At 42.0% G+C, this 15,181-nt stretch overlaps 1 protein-coding gene across 1 annotated transcript in view; it reads right to left on the minus strand.

Moving 5' to 3' along the window:
* Positions 1 to 5,002: 5,002 nt before the first annotated feature.
* The window catches only part of sf3b3 (splicing factor 3b, subunit 3), a 39,277-nt gene continuing 29,098 nt past the window's right edge, over positions 5,003 to 15,181 (minus strand). The window contains exons 25-27 of the mRNA XM_015965140.3: positions 6,902 to 7,045; positions 6,701 to 6,805; positions 5,003 to 5,164 (exon numbers count right to left, since the gene is read on the minus strand). Coding sequence (XP_015820626.1) covers positions 5,024 to 5,164; positions 6,701 to 6,805; positions 6,902 to 7,045 — 390 coding nt within the window. The 3' untranslated portion in view covers positions 5,003 to 5,023. The remainder of the gene's footprint in view (positions 5,165 to 6,700; positions 6,806 to 6,901; positions 7,046 to 15,181) is intronic.

The raw sequence follows: 15,181 nt of genomic DNA on the forward strand, positions 1-15,181 counted from the left end.
CCTAACCCTAACCCACCGCATCAGAAACAACTCATTTATTCCACGCAGCTGGTTTTGACAAGATCAGGAAATGGTGGCAGTCGGAGGGACCGGTGGCGCCAGTGCTCGGCAGCCTCGCCTCTGTCAGTGCGCCCCAGGGCAGCTGTGGCTACATCGTAGCTCATCCCCACCAGTGTGTGTGTGTGAATGGATGAATGATACACTGTAGTGTAAAGCGCTTTGAAGTCCTTACTCTGAGAAGGACTATACAAGTGCGGGTCATTTATCATAAATCACAGGAGAATCACAAGATCACAAGCAAGGAGAAAGATGGCAGCATGTTTCCAAAACGTCTGGTGTACTTCCTGTTCTTACCTCCACCACGGAGATGTCACAGGTAATGACAGTTTTGTTTTTGTAGTCAAGCAACAGGAAACAGGAATAGCTCCCGTGTCTGACCTGATCTGAACTGCTGAGCTCGACGTGTTCTGAAAGTGTAGCGTGTAAAAAAAAAAAAAAAGACCCGGTGAGTAAATTAGTGGAGCGCCTCAGTACTAAACTTCTGCAAACAAGACCACCACTCCACAGCCGGTAGAAACAAGCCAGTGACCGTAATGGTGGCTAGCTAAATCTCGCGCTGTGTGGACCTTCGCGCCGCTCACGCATCCAGTGGAAAGGTTATTGTGGTGTCCCAATAAGGGACCAACCCCCTCCCAAACATCTGAGCTCTTCACCTTAATGCAGCCAATCAGGGGGTGGGTGGGTGTGGCCAATATCCTCTGGCCAGCTGCTAAAAGGGGTGTTTTGGTTTGTAAATGGGAACGCCCCCTTCTTATTCGCTCCTGAAATGTTACTTCACCTCCGATATTTCAAAATAAGATATTTTCTCCGCTCATCTTTCTGTTCTCCGTCTTTTTTGTACAGTTATTGATCTTCTGTGCTCACCCTGCCCTTTCATTTTATGTTGCTGGTTTGATGTGAGCGCGCTCCACGCTCTCTGAACCCGAACCTGTGTTTAAGTCCCGCCTCCTGCTTTATCCACAGTTTCTACAAATATTAAACTTGAAACGGGAGACTGTCAATATGGTGAGACACGGACTTTTCTCCTCTGCTTCAGACCGTCTCTCATGAGAAACGCACCCGATGCACCGCAGCTAGACAGGAAAAAGCAAGTGGGTTTTCAAAATAAAGTAAAATTTAAACGTTTCACGATTTTTAATTAATTTCAAACTATGAGTATGGTTAATATAATTGTGCAAATGTAGGCTATATATCATGCTTTATGTTGTTGTTTTACAATAACGGGTTACGATTTGTTATGGTTGGACTTTTATGTTGAAGGGATGTTCTTGGCCGGTTGTGAGGAGAGTTCCGGTTCGGTTGTTTAGAAAGAGAAAACGAGTTAGTTTGAACGGAGATTATTAACATTGTTTTTCCTGGAGCTAAGGCGTGGGTTGCAGCCAACAGTAACCTGGAATGAAGATCTGAAAAACAAGTTGTCATTACAATATCTTGAAAAAGATCAACAAACAATGTATTCTATAGGTGTGGCGGCGCGACACGATCAATTAGCTTAGAAGGAAAATTACATATTTTGAAGCCCAATCTGATTGGTTAGTGAGAATCTACAGTAACCCCCACTAAGGTGTTTTTGTAGGCCAAGCAGAAACGCCCTGCTGCTGGCTGGACCCTGCTCGGTGTGGCCAGCAGTAGCTTATTTTCTTAAAGTGGCAGAGCCCTGAAAAGGCTCATTCTGGAAGGTACCGAAAATGCAAAGAACTTCTAAAAATCCTTTATACCGACCATAGAACATTTTAAAAGTTGTTTCCTTTAAGTCCACCTTTTGCGTGCTCATTGTCTCATTGCATTCACAAACATTAGCAATAAAGGCTTTTTGATTCTGAATTCATATTTTATGTTTAAGAGATCTAATTGGTCTAAATCTGGATTTCGAATGTTCTTTCAGTTTTTATGTAAAAAAAAATTGGTTTCAATACTGAAAACTACCAGACTTAAATCAGAAACAAGGTAAACTTGCTCAGTCTTTATCAAATCATCATGTTAACAGCTGACCTCTGACCTTGCTGTGAACCTGCCGGCGACGGCTCCTCCTGGGAAGACTGACAGCTGCCTTGGGGGTCCAGAACCACTTTGAGGGAAACCACAGGAAGCAGGAGACCCCTGGAGAATCAGACAAGATGTTTCTGAAACATCAGAAATGGATCAATGAGAGACAGAAACCGTGAAAGCAGAAAAACGGGAATGTTTTCAGTTTACGGAACAGAGCCTAACAGACCTCACAGCATCATGGATAAATGTGACTTTTAAAGAGTTTGTTCCAGTGCTTGATAACAAAACTGTTTCACTTCCTCTTCTTCACAGAGCTGCTTTCTGCTCCTGCAGATTTATAAAATGTCACTTACCGGCTCGGGGGCTGATCTAGGAGATAAAGGGTCTCTTGAGAAAAAAGGGGGTGAATGGGGTGGATTGTGTGTTTGCACGTCGTCCCACAGCTCCTCTTCATCAGCATGCTTGTGGCTCTGAGGACCGAAAAACTATAACGTGACATTTTTTTTCTGACGTGAAAACAATAAAACCACCAAACACACAATTATGTGACTATAATTAGACAACAGTATGTGAAACATGTAAACACACACGCAGCCTGAGTTGGTCAAGTGCAGCTTTTTGGAGCCAAAACAGCAAGAGAACAAATCCAGCGACTTCTGCAACATAAAACACAAACAGACCGAGAAGCTCCACCTTAGAAGGAATGCTGACTGTTTTCATCACGGTGGAGACGGCAGATTTAGATGTTCGATTTAGAATACCTGATCTCAGACTTGGTCTACAACCTGATCTTAAGAAAAATCAGAAACTAAATTCTGTATCCAATAATACTCCAGCTGGTTTGGCCTCATGATCTCAGATAACTTCCAAAGGTAATTCCTGTTTTAATGTCAGTGTTTCTGGATTCATAAAGTTGTAAATCTACCAAACAAGCAGTTTCAGTGACCTCTCTCTCCTGTGGGATCAGCCTCAGACGGCTGCTCCTCATCATCATCAGAAGGAACCAGCTGAGGTGGTTCTGATCGGGACTGACGCCCGGCCTTGGATGAAAATGGATGGATTTTCCAGAATAATTAATGGAAAACAGATTTCTGATGCTTAAGTTAACCTGATGGCGTGAAAACCGGAAGTTAACAGCCGGTGTAACGTTGGGGTCACTTGAGTTGATTTGCAGCAGCTGGACATGAACTCTCCTCCCAAAAACAAAAGCCACATGTTTGCTGCATCAACTCATCACAGCAAAGAATAGTTTTATTGTTTTATTACATATTTTACTGACCTTCCTTTGTGGTTTTGTTTCTATGAAAATCCACCATCCAGCCATTGTGTTTCACCGGGCTGGTTTAGTCTGACCAGGAGGAGCCTTTTGGGTTTCTCATCCCCGCAGAAGCTAATCATTACGTTCCCGCTGTTATGAAATTTAAACAAGCTGCTGTCAGCTGGAGCTGGAGCTGGAGCGCCGGGCCCATGCCGACATGTAAACGGATCCAAGTGCCAGATGGGTCCAAGCAAGCTCTGGAGCTACTTGTTGGACCACAGCCAGCAGCAGAAACAAACAATGGCACGTTTAGATGCCAAACTTTGGATTTTTGTTGGGAATATCCGTGGATACAAACAATGGTTAAAGCAAAAAAAAAAAAAAAAAAAAAAAAAAAAAACCTCTAACTAAATCTGTCGAGTTATTATATTCTGTCAAGGGCCAGGAGGTTGTTGATGGTGGTTCACCAGATGGTTTCCAGAGAAGTCGGTTTGTTCCGTCACCAACTCCAAAAAAGTAACTCATCTGATCCCATTTCATTGTCTGAAGTGACCTTTTGACCCTTAAACACAAGTTTTATAGAAATTTCCCTCCAAAAGTGGCTCAGCTGGTTGGTAAAGCGTGGTTTGGTCCTCAGATTTTATTCAAACAGGGGCTGTGCAGTGGTTAGAGCTGTTGCCTTGCAGCGAGAAGGTCCTGGGTTCGATTCCCGGCCTGGGATCTTTCTGCATGGAGTTGGCATGTTCTCCCTGTGCATGCGTGGGTTCTCTCCAGGTACTCTGGCTTCCTCCCAGTCCAAAAACATGACTGTTAGGTTGACTGGTCAGTCCAAATTGTCCTTAGGTGTGTGTGCACGATTGTTTGTCCTGTGTGTCTCGGTGTTGCCCTGCGATGGACTGGCTCTGTCCAGGGTGTACCCCGCCTACTTGCCCGTTGACTGCTGGAGATGGGCACCACTCTCACTAATGGCTTCGACGTCAAGGCCTTCAGTAACAGAAGTTACTTGTTCTGTGGGGGTTTGACATTTCCCCAGTACTTTGCAGACGATCATCAGTTTCTGGAAAACACTTCCTGATGTCTAATGGATGTAATGAGTTCCACACACAGACGAGAACATCAACAGGTTTTTTTTTAAAAACAACTTTATTTACAAAAACAGACCTCTGTCTCGTCCCACAAACCCCAAGTCCAGTGATTTAGTGGAATGCCATCTGTGGCCGAGGTTGGGACTTTACTCACCGATGGGAATGCTGCCCACTTGGTCTGAGTTTCTTCCTCCTTGTCTAATGACCCCGCCGGGCTTCCGTTGGCCCCAGCAGGTGGAGGTGAGGAGAGACGTCACCTCCACCTGCTAGAATAATGTTTCTGTATTCTAACTGATAACTGTTGAACATAATCACAACATAGAAAACCTGTTTTATTAAACGATGAAAAACAAACTAATATTTACATTTTTAAGCCTCGTTTCCCAGCAGCACCAAACTTTCCCACCAGATATCATCCAAATGATCTTGGTTGGCCGATGACAGACGGCTCGGGTCAGTATGAAAACCTGATGGTAAATTCTCTGTAATTACACCCGTAACCCGTGTGCCGTCTGTGTGGGAAGAGGAGGAAATTGTGCTGGTTAAACCGCAGAATCAGCTGACCGCTGCTGCTGCTGTGTGTGTGTGTGTGTGTGTGTGTGTGTGTGTGTGTGTGTGTGTGTGTGTGTGGTTAGAAGGCGTAGCGAGTACGAATGTCCTCCAGCTTCTTAGAAACTTCTGGAGGGGTCCGGTCCAGCTCCTCAGCCACACTCTTCTGTTTGTGTGGATCCATGCTGTTAAACTGCTCACAGAGATCTCCGTCGATCACGTTCTGTAAAAAGAAAAATCCTTGAGAGTTCAGTTCTACGGTCCCGGTCCTGACCTCTACATCACCCTTGTCCCAGAGGGATATCTGGTTTGCCGTAGTGTACAATAGGGTTGTCACGGTGTGAAAATTTACTTCACGGTTATTGTGACCAAAATGATCACGGTTTTCGGTATTTTTTAAACGTGTTACATTTTCAGACAACTAGATAAACCCTGTATATCAGGAAAATGTTGTCCTCAGTTTGTGTCTAAATTTAGCCTAAAACGGGTTACTTTGAAATTATGTTGTTTATTTACATTTTTTCCCTTTAGTCTTTAAAATACAATATTTGCCCATAACTTCTTATTTTTTGTCTGTTTGATGTCATCATTTAAAAATATTAGATCAGATGATACTCAGTACTCAAGTAGTCTTCTAATCCGATACTTTTTTTTACCCTTACTTGAGTAATAAACCCTATATCAGGAAAATATTGTCCTCGGTTTGTGTCCTTCCAGTGAGCTTTGCAGATGTGGGAAAATGTCATCAGGCAGTAATCGTTGTTAAATTCATAATTATTCTCGGAGAGAGACCAACTCTTATCTGCCCCTGGGAGCCTCGTAATGCATAGCGTCATTTCAACATGGGGGTGTCCGCGACACGGTTTATATGCAGGTAGCGGCGCTGCGGCTGCTTTATATAGCGACTCGTTGCATTCTCCCTCAACCCAAATCCTCGGATCACACATTTTAGCTAAAACGCTAACGTTAGCTTGCCTTGCGTTGACTGTAGAGTTGTGGGTGATGGTCATGCAGATGTGTCATGAGATTTGAAGCGTTGCTGCCTTTCACAGACACTTTTTCTGCACGTGCTGCAAACAGGATAGCCGTCTTCTATCAGCTGTCCCTCGGCATTCTTCAAATAACCAAAAAAAATGCCTGTACTTCCCACTTTGTCTTCTTTGAGGGATAATAAATGTCCTGAGCGCTGCCGTCTCCTCCTTTGGCCATTATTTCAGCTTTAGCTTCAAGAAAGTTTTGGTTGTAAACAACAAAGTGCACATGTGCCGCCAGCAACTTCAGCAGATGATACGGTGGCTGGTAAGGGTCACCGCGCCTACACCGCAGCCACGGTAACCCACCGAGATAATATAGTTTTTAAAAAACAAGACTGTTATTATTATTATCAACTTTTTTTACCGGGGTTTACCGCTACACCGGTTACCGTGACAACCCTAGTGTACACAATCACAAACGAAAAATAATCTCTAGATTATAAAGTGGTTCTGAAAGGTGAAACGCTTCAGCTCCAACCAGTCGGCTCCTAAAGGGCCGCTGGAGGTTCTGAAGCATCGCTCAGGTCTGATGGGTTCCTGCCCGGTTCTGATGCAGAGACCCAAAACCTCTTTTGTTCATTTACACCAACACACAGTCCATGGTCAACCAAAAGGACCATGAATAAAAAATGAACCAAAGTCTAAAAGATCCGGATGTAAATCCTGTTTGGAGTAAACGAGAATCGGGTCAGAAGTTTGATTCATCTTGAAATCAAAACACCAACCTTCACTGGGAAGTAGTAGGACCGGAAACTCAGATGATCTCTGCCACAAAGCGGAGGGAACTCTGAGCGCATGTGCATCTCCAAATGCTGGAAGAAGTCATGATCCTGGAGAAAAGGAGGGAGAGGGTTGGGAAGTTAGGAATGCTGACGAGTGGATGGAGGTGAATGATTTTGGATTGTTGAGAACAAAAGCCAGTTCACCTCGTGTGAGGTGAAGGGGACCAGAATGCCGATGCCTCCGGACAGCGTGGTGTAGACCAGAGACTCCGAGCCTCCGGGGATCAGAGTAGTTTTCTGCAGCGACAGCATGGTCTCTCCTACATGGTAGTTCATCACAACCTCAGCCTGCAGACACAGAAACCAGAGTTTGAGCTGCTGCAACCTGTGATTTTACCAGCTGGTTAAGGAGCCGACATGAAAACGGGTCGAAAGTGAAAAAGGTGAGCCCCCCAAGCATATTAAAGTGCCAGTGACTCGGGGCGTTTTGGATTTAAAAGCATCAAGCTGGTGAACTTTGTGGAAGAAAATAATCAAGCAGTTATTGAATAAACTAGAATGTAATTACAGGGTATATACAGCAATCCTTAAGTAAAATTTACTACTTTTTAATACTTTTTTTTACTACCTTCAGAATTTTTTTAAAACCATCACAACACTAAATTGCAAGTGTTAATCAGCGACCTATTTACACATATTTTAACATATATAACATACAAAAAGAATAGACTTAGAGACTCACTGATGTTGACAACGTATTGCACATATTTATTTTATTTAGAAAATAAGCCAGGCACTTCTGTTCAGCGGTTCAGACAGTTGAGCACGAGGCCTGAAATGATGCACAACGACCACTGAATATGACGTCATCATTATGTGACCGGATATGCTAAAGTAGGGCTGCTCGATGATGGCAAAAACAATAATCACGATTATTGTGACTGAAATTGAGATCTCGATTATTTAAGATGATTTTTCAATTTATGTAGATTTTTAAATTTTTTTTTATTCAGTCATAAAACTGCTCAGGGCACAATCAGGGCAAAAATAAACAAGAAACAAGATGATCACTAAATTAACTCCTGATTCCCAGTATAAAAAGACCAATATACTTATAGCTCATAGTTTATGACCCAAGGGCTGTAGACCTTGGTTTAACTCATTTAAGTCTAACCAGTACAGACCCAAATACCAATATCTTGCAAATACTGACAGCAAGAATTATACAGTGGCATTTATAACAAATAAATGCAAATTGCTGTTCACTAAATGTTGCATAACATTTATTGAGTCATGTCAAGGTGCTGTAGGAGCGTGCACTAGCACCGTGTCCTCAGAGAGATTAGTTATTTATCAGCGTGAGGAACTTATTTCTACCTTATTTATAAACTATTTATTTACAGGTCCATCAGTTAATGTAATAATTGTCTCAACCACAGCTGCACCCCCCACCGCCCAACCCGGTCTCACAGCAATCAGGGGCAAGATGTACATGCGTGTGTTTAGCGCGCCGCACGCGCACATTTAGCCGTTTTTATCGGCTCAGGAGTCCGCAGGTGCGGTGTGTGTGTCACTCACTCTGGTTACTCCAACAGGGAGCCGGCTCTGAGAGCTGTCTTTAGCGACTGACACATCACTACATCATTCCCTTTCCTAATGTCCTGAAGAACGGTCCGGAGTGCAGGCGGAGTGTTTAGCTAACCTGCAGGAAATGTCGACGACAGTTATCCAGAAAGTAGCTAAGGGTTACCAGAGATGTTTCTGAGGTGTTCCCTAGGTACTTTTAAGATTTAAAAAGTCAAAAAGGGGGTCTGAGAAGCTGTTAGAAATAGCATCAAAGTCGCTAAGTTAACTTGGCAACACTGGGAGGAGCGCTTCATTTGCATCTCAAGGCAGCGCAAGTGGGAGGAGCAAATTATCGGCTTGTTTTGTTTTTATAATCGTTCAAAACATTTCATTCGGAATATATTTCTATGTCGATGTTCAGAATACGACATCTGATAGTCTGAAAAAAATAATACCTAATTTGGAAAAAATAATACCTCTGAGACCAAATTTAACACTTTTAATGGCCTTAAATTTGACTATTTTTATTTATCACTTTTTAATACTTTTTAAAACCCCGCGGACACCCTGAATTAAGTATCTAAACATTTTCTTATTAAGCAGAAGAAATATGGCCAAACTCTGTACTGTATAAGGAGGGAGGGCAGACCTGGTCCTTGAAGCCGCAACGGCTGCATGTTTTCTACGTGTCCCTGCTCAGTCACACCCGAGTTGAGATTTTGGCTTTAACACAGAGCAGCAAAGTCTTCATTTACCTTCTGCTAACAAGTTTCTGCTCCTCTGAGAAGAGGACACGACTGAGACATGTTTAGCCACATGTCCCAGGGACGGACAGAGAGAGGACATCAGGTGATGGGGGTGTTGGTCTGGGGGTCTCCCACAGAAACACTTACGTGAGCAGATGTCATTTCCCACATTCTAGTGCTTTTTAACAGGTTATTTAATTACATTTAAATGATTGTTTTTAAATTAACAGCTTAAATCAATTATCACTGAAATATGATAAATAACAGGAAAAACACGTTGGGCACGATTGGTTCATCCGTTTGAACCCAATGGTCTCATATGAAATGTGACAAAGCACAAAGCAGGCTCTGCTGCTGAAAACACTAAAACCACAAAGAATCATAAACTTTTTATATTTAATAACAACAACACCAGCAGGAGGCTGTGGGCTGAATTAGGATTTAATGACAGCTAACCCCCCCCCCTCACTGACTAACCCTTCCACTACCTGTCCTTTGGGGACATTTTGACTTATCTCCTTATGTCCACTGTGTCTCTGAGGAGGAGATTATTAAAGCAAACAAGAAAAAAAACATCTAACTCAAAAGGCAAAGGTTTCCTCCCAATTTAACATCACGTCACCCTGGTAAAGTTCAGCAAGAACTCCTACAGGCTGACGCAGCAAAACTTTATTATTTCTCTTTGAAAAAAGAAAGAAGACGATCTTTTAAATAGCGCATCTCAAGATAATAATCACGAGGCGCTTCATAAAAAAACAGTTTTTTTAAAGATATCGGCCAGAGGAAAAATTCCTTTGAACGGCACGTGTACAGAAGTATTAAAACCTCAGATGAAAAAGGTTTTAGGATTTTTGCGGCTGGAATTTTAAGAAAATCTGATGTTTTTTACTGGCGCGGGAAAAACTGAAACTGACTTCCGGTCTAAGCCCTGGGCAGCTGGTGATGTTTCACAAGGCGCTCTGCTAAAACAGAGATAGTAAACAGCACCTGACTCTGGTGTTTCTGCGTTAGCGTTATAGCAGAGAACAACGTGCCATCAGTCAGATGTAGCTTCTGAAGCCTCTGCTAGCCGGTCAGATTTGGGTTTTTTTCCTCTGGGATACGGCAACGAGAACAGATGTTGGGTTACCAGAGACGTTAAACTGAACTCCGTGCCCTGCAGCTGGATATCAGAACCAGAGGTGCAGACATGCTTTGGACCATTTCATCCAGAAAACCCGCGGCCCGATTGGGACACCGGGGAGGATTCTGTTTGTCTTTGGAACCAAAATTGGTACAGTTTGTTAAAGTTTGTTAAATATTTCATGTCTGTGCTCCACCTGTAGCTTTCAGTTAAGTTCTCAGCTGATTAGCTCCATCATATTGTCCCAATATAATTCAAGTAGTGCTCGCTGCAGAACCACAAAGGCGGAGCTGCACCAGAGTCAGCCCCGCCCATTCCATCAGAGTCAGTCCAATTCCTTCCAGTTGTCAGACTTGACAGCATTCTGGAACCAAAGAGGGTGTTCTAGCTAATATCATCTAAAATGCAAGATTGAGGACGGAGTTGAGAGGTTAACTGAACAGTTTTTGTAAAGGTTCCATATAATTAAAAATCTAACTTTTGGAACTTTTTACCATGTTTTATTGTCATTTCCTCATAAGAAATACGCCAAAGCCATTTTTGGCCTCATTCATGCATTTTCCTCCCATCTCAGCTTCAGTTTGGTCTCCTCCTCCGAAGCGGGGCTGGTCTTGGTTCTCAAATCTGGATATTCTGTGAATTTTCTGACAAATTATTTCTGAAATGACTTCTACTGAGACACTGCCGGAAAAACCATACATCCCATCTCCAAGGACACTCTGGGTATAACAATTACATATGACGCCACTACCCTGTTATCAGATGTAGTGGTGAAGTGGTCATGGAGTCAGACTGGCGTGCAGTTTTGCGCAGGTTCGCCTACCAGTAGCGGCATCAACTTTTTATTCCTTTCTAGCTACACTTGCCAGTACTATATTTACAACCATTTATTGGTATACCGTTTACAATATAATGACTAATGTGTTTTTTTATTTATTTATTCGTTTATTTAGCCAGTGTGAGTCCATTTGTGAGCAGAGTTTCAACTAAAATGCTGTTTAGCAGGGTATATACAGCAATCCTTAAGTAAAATTTACTACTTTTTAATACTTTTTTTACTACCTTCAGAATTTTTTTAAAACCATCACAACACTAAATTGCAAATGTTAATCAGCGACCTATTTACACATTTTTTAACATATATAACATACAAAAAGAATAGACTTAAGAGACTCGCTGATGTTGACAACGTATTGCACATATTTATTTTACTTAGAAAATAAGCCAGGCACTTCTGTTCAGCGGTTCAGACAGTTGACCACGAGGCCTGAAATGATGCAGAACGACCACTGAATATGACGTCATCATTATGTGACCGGATATGCTAAAGTAGGGCTGCTCGATGATGGCAAAAACAATAATCACGATTATTGTGACTGAAATTGAGATCTCGATGATTTAAGACGATTTTTCAATTTATGTAGATTTTTTTATTTTGTTTTTATTCAGTCATAAAACTGCTCAGGGCACAATCAGGGCAAAAATAAACAAGAAACAAGATGATCACTATAATAACTCCTGATTCCCAGTATAAAAAGACCAATATACTTATAGCTCATAGTTTATGACCCAAGGGCTATAGACCTTGGTTTAACTCATTTAAGTCTAACCAGTACAGACCCAAATACCAATATCTTGCAAATACTGACAGCAAGAATTATACAGTGGCATTTATAACAAATAAATGCAAATAAATTGATGTTCACAAAATGTTGTATAACATTTATTTAGTCATGTCAAGGTGCTGTAGGAGAATACACCAGCACAGTGTCCTCAGAGAGATTAGTTATTTGTTATCAGCGTGAGGAACTTATTTCTACCTTATTTATGAACTATTTATTTACAAGTCCATCAGTTAATGTAATAATTGTCCCAACCACAGCTACACCCCCACCCCCAACCCGGTTTCACAGCAATCAGGGGCAAGATGTACATGCGTGTTTTTAGCGTGCCGCACGCGCACATTTAGCTGTTTTTAGAGGCTCAGGAGCCCGCAGGTGCGGTGTGTGTGTCACTCGCTCTGGTTACTCCAACAAGGAGCCGGCTCTGAGAGCTGTTTCTTTAGCGACTGACACATCACTGCATCATTCCCTTTCCTAATGTCCTGAAGAACGGTCCGGAGCGCAGGTGGAGTGTTTAGCTAACCTGCAGGAAATGACGACGACAGTTATCCAGAAAGTAGCTAAGGGTTACCAGAGATGTTTCTGAGGTGTTCGCTAGGTACTTTTAAGATTTAAAAAGTTAAGAAGGGGGTCTGAAAAGCTGCTAGAAATAGCGTCAAAGTCGCTAAGTTGGCAACACTGTCAGGAGGAGCGCTTCATTTCCAACTCAGGGCAGCGCAAGTGGGAGGAGCAAATAATCGGCTTGTTTTGTTTTTATAATCGTTCAAAACATTTCATTCGGAATATATTTCTATGTCGATGTTCAGAATACGACACCTGATAGTCTGAAAAATAATACCTAATTTGGAAAAAATAATACCTCTGAGACCAAATTTAACACTTTTAATGGCCTTAAATTTGACTATTTTTATTTATCACTTTTTAATACTTTTTAAAACCCCGCGGACACCCTGTTTAGGAACGACCAAATTCAAAGAACTTTTAGAGACATAAATATCTCGCAGAAAATAAACATTACAACTAAAATATAAACAAATTAAATGTTTCAGCTGACTAAATAGATTGCTGCCAACCCCACAGAGAGTCGAACCAGCATCAGCAGAGGGGAAAGCAAAACTTAAGTCAGACGGTCGTGCCATTGGACTACCAGAACCCATACGACAATAAGTCTTAAATGCTGTTGTACGGCGCTTTTGTTGGAGCGGCTGTGGGCAGATATTTTCTAAAAGAAACCTTTTCGTTTCTGGATATATTCAGGCTTTGTCATGTAGCGAGTTAGTTATCTTGTTTGATTGGAGCATAGAACATAGCATTAACGTAATTAGCGTGGGTCAGGTTAGTTTGCGATAAAGTTAAAAAACAAAAACAGAAGTCAGTGGGCTAGGCTGAGTTTGCGTGAATGGACGGGGCTGACTCTGGTGCAGCTCCGTCTTTGTAGTTCTGCAGCGAGCACCCTCTCATATAGCAAAAGACTCATTGCCCCGAAATGCAGAACTGACCGCCACAGGAAATCCTTTGTACCGGTGGCAATAGGACTGTTTAACTCTTCCTCACGCTGTAGGTGACTCTCCAAATACTATTACCTTGGTTATTCTGTGCCCTCACCGACTGTGCAATATTACCCAAGAGTTCTGATTGTAAATATGTTTTTATCCCCTCATCATATCATATGCTGCTACAAACCCATATTCTTTTACACAATACTTTAATCACTCTTGTGAATCGCCTGCACCGACGGCTTAATTACTTATTCACAAGGATGCAGTCATGTATTTAATTATTGAGATATGCGATTGTTTGTTTTGCACTATCCTACATGGTACTACTGTAGATCTCTTTTTTTAATGAATATATTGTATATCATATTTCTATTTCACCTGTTCCTTTGTCTCTCCGACTGCTTTGAGCATGTACATGACACAAGAATTTCCCTCGGGATAAATAAAGTTGTTCTTATTCTTATTATTATTCTTATAATTCAGGAATCTACAGATGAGTAAAATAACGTGGTGCCAGCTTACCGCTGTGTGTATTTATTGACATGACATCGGAAAATATTTAACCGATTGCTTACCAGAATAAATCTTCCTGATGCTAACGTGCTAGCTCGGATCGTTGTTGTTAGGGGACATTTGTAATGCAGCTTTTACCGTCACATATTATAAATAATTATAGTGGAGTAGTTACACAAGCCATATGTCCCACTTAGCCTGACCGAGGGTCAGGGTGGTCCCTTGAGAGTTGTTTGTGCTGATCAGCTCTTTTCCTTGAGTGGAAGACCGGACACACAAGGATGGGAGCAGAGCCGGATGAATAAACAGTCACTTCTTACATGCTTATCAAAGAATGTGCTGATGTGTGTGCTCTGTACTAAATAAAAGACGCTCGAAGGGGATGTGCTCTTAGAGATTTGTCGAACTCCACACTGGGTCGGTTTGTTCTTGGTTTTCACATTTCTCCCTCTGCAGAGTCAAATAAAATGTTTCAGTTTCCACCTGTGCTTGTGATTCACTCTAGGTAACCTGTGCAGCTAAAAATAACCCAACAGTTGTTTTCTAATCCAGGATGACACGGAGGTTCTACCGGTCCTATAGGAGGATCTGTTGTTGAAAAATGGGGATCATCTTTTAGATTATATCTGTGTGTGTGTGTGTGTGTGTGTGTGTGTGTGGTAGCTTTCACGAATTACTTGTTCTTTACCGGAGCTAACACGGTTAGTGCTGCAGCAGTCATGCTAACGGGACCCGCCTGCTGGAGTCCAGACGTACCGGTGCGGTTCTAAATGGATTTATAGATGTAGGTTATTATTTTAGATCAAACCTATGTTAGTTAGAAATACGTGTAGGACACGGATATATGGCTCAGACCTTTAGCTGCAGCCGTAAATGCAATTTTCTGTTTTAATTAGGAACACGACAGTAAACAAAGTACAGTGATTTACCATGCTAGCAACAGCAGCTACCTAGTATGACGTGTGTGAGTGACGTATGCAAAACACAGTTCTTCACTGTCTGGAAAAGAGGATTTGGATTTTCTGTAATGATTTATGACTAAATTCCTTAACAAAATGAAAAACTGAACCCAGTTCATATTTATAGATGGTAAAGTGTAGTTATTCTGTATTTCTACAATTTTAATGCTGAGTCTGGCCACTACCTTTAAGTATAAAAAAGATTTTAAAAAATCCTGCTCCTTTAAAGGAATCTCCTACATCTCTGGCAGATGACATCCAACTGTACATCTCCTCTAAGCCCCATGAGATGTCTAAGCTGCAGCTGTTACACACCTGCTTAGACTCTAATAAAACCTGGATGGTGGGAGCTTTCTACAGCTGAATGAAGATAAGACTGAGATCCTCATCTGTGCCCCAGACAAGCTGGTTCCCAAAGTCAGAGACTCTCTTGGTCAGCTTGCTTCCCACACCAAA

Source organism: Nothobranchius furzeri, chromosome 4, assembly GCF_043380555.1.
Source record: "Nothobranchius furzeri strain GRZ-AD chromosome 4, NfurGRZ-RIMD1, whole genome shotgun sequence".
Classification (NCBI taxonomy): Eukaryota; Metazoa; Chordata; class Actinopteri; order Cyprinodontiformes; family Nothobranchiidae; genus Nothobranchius; species Nothobranchius furzeri.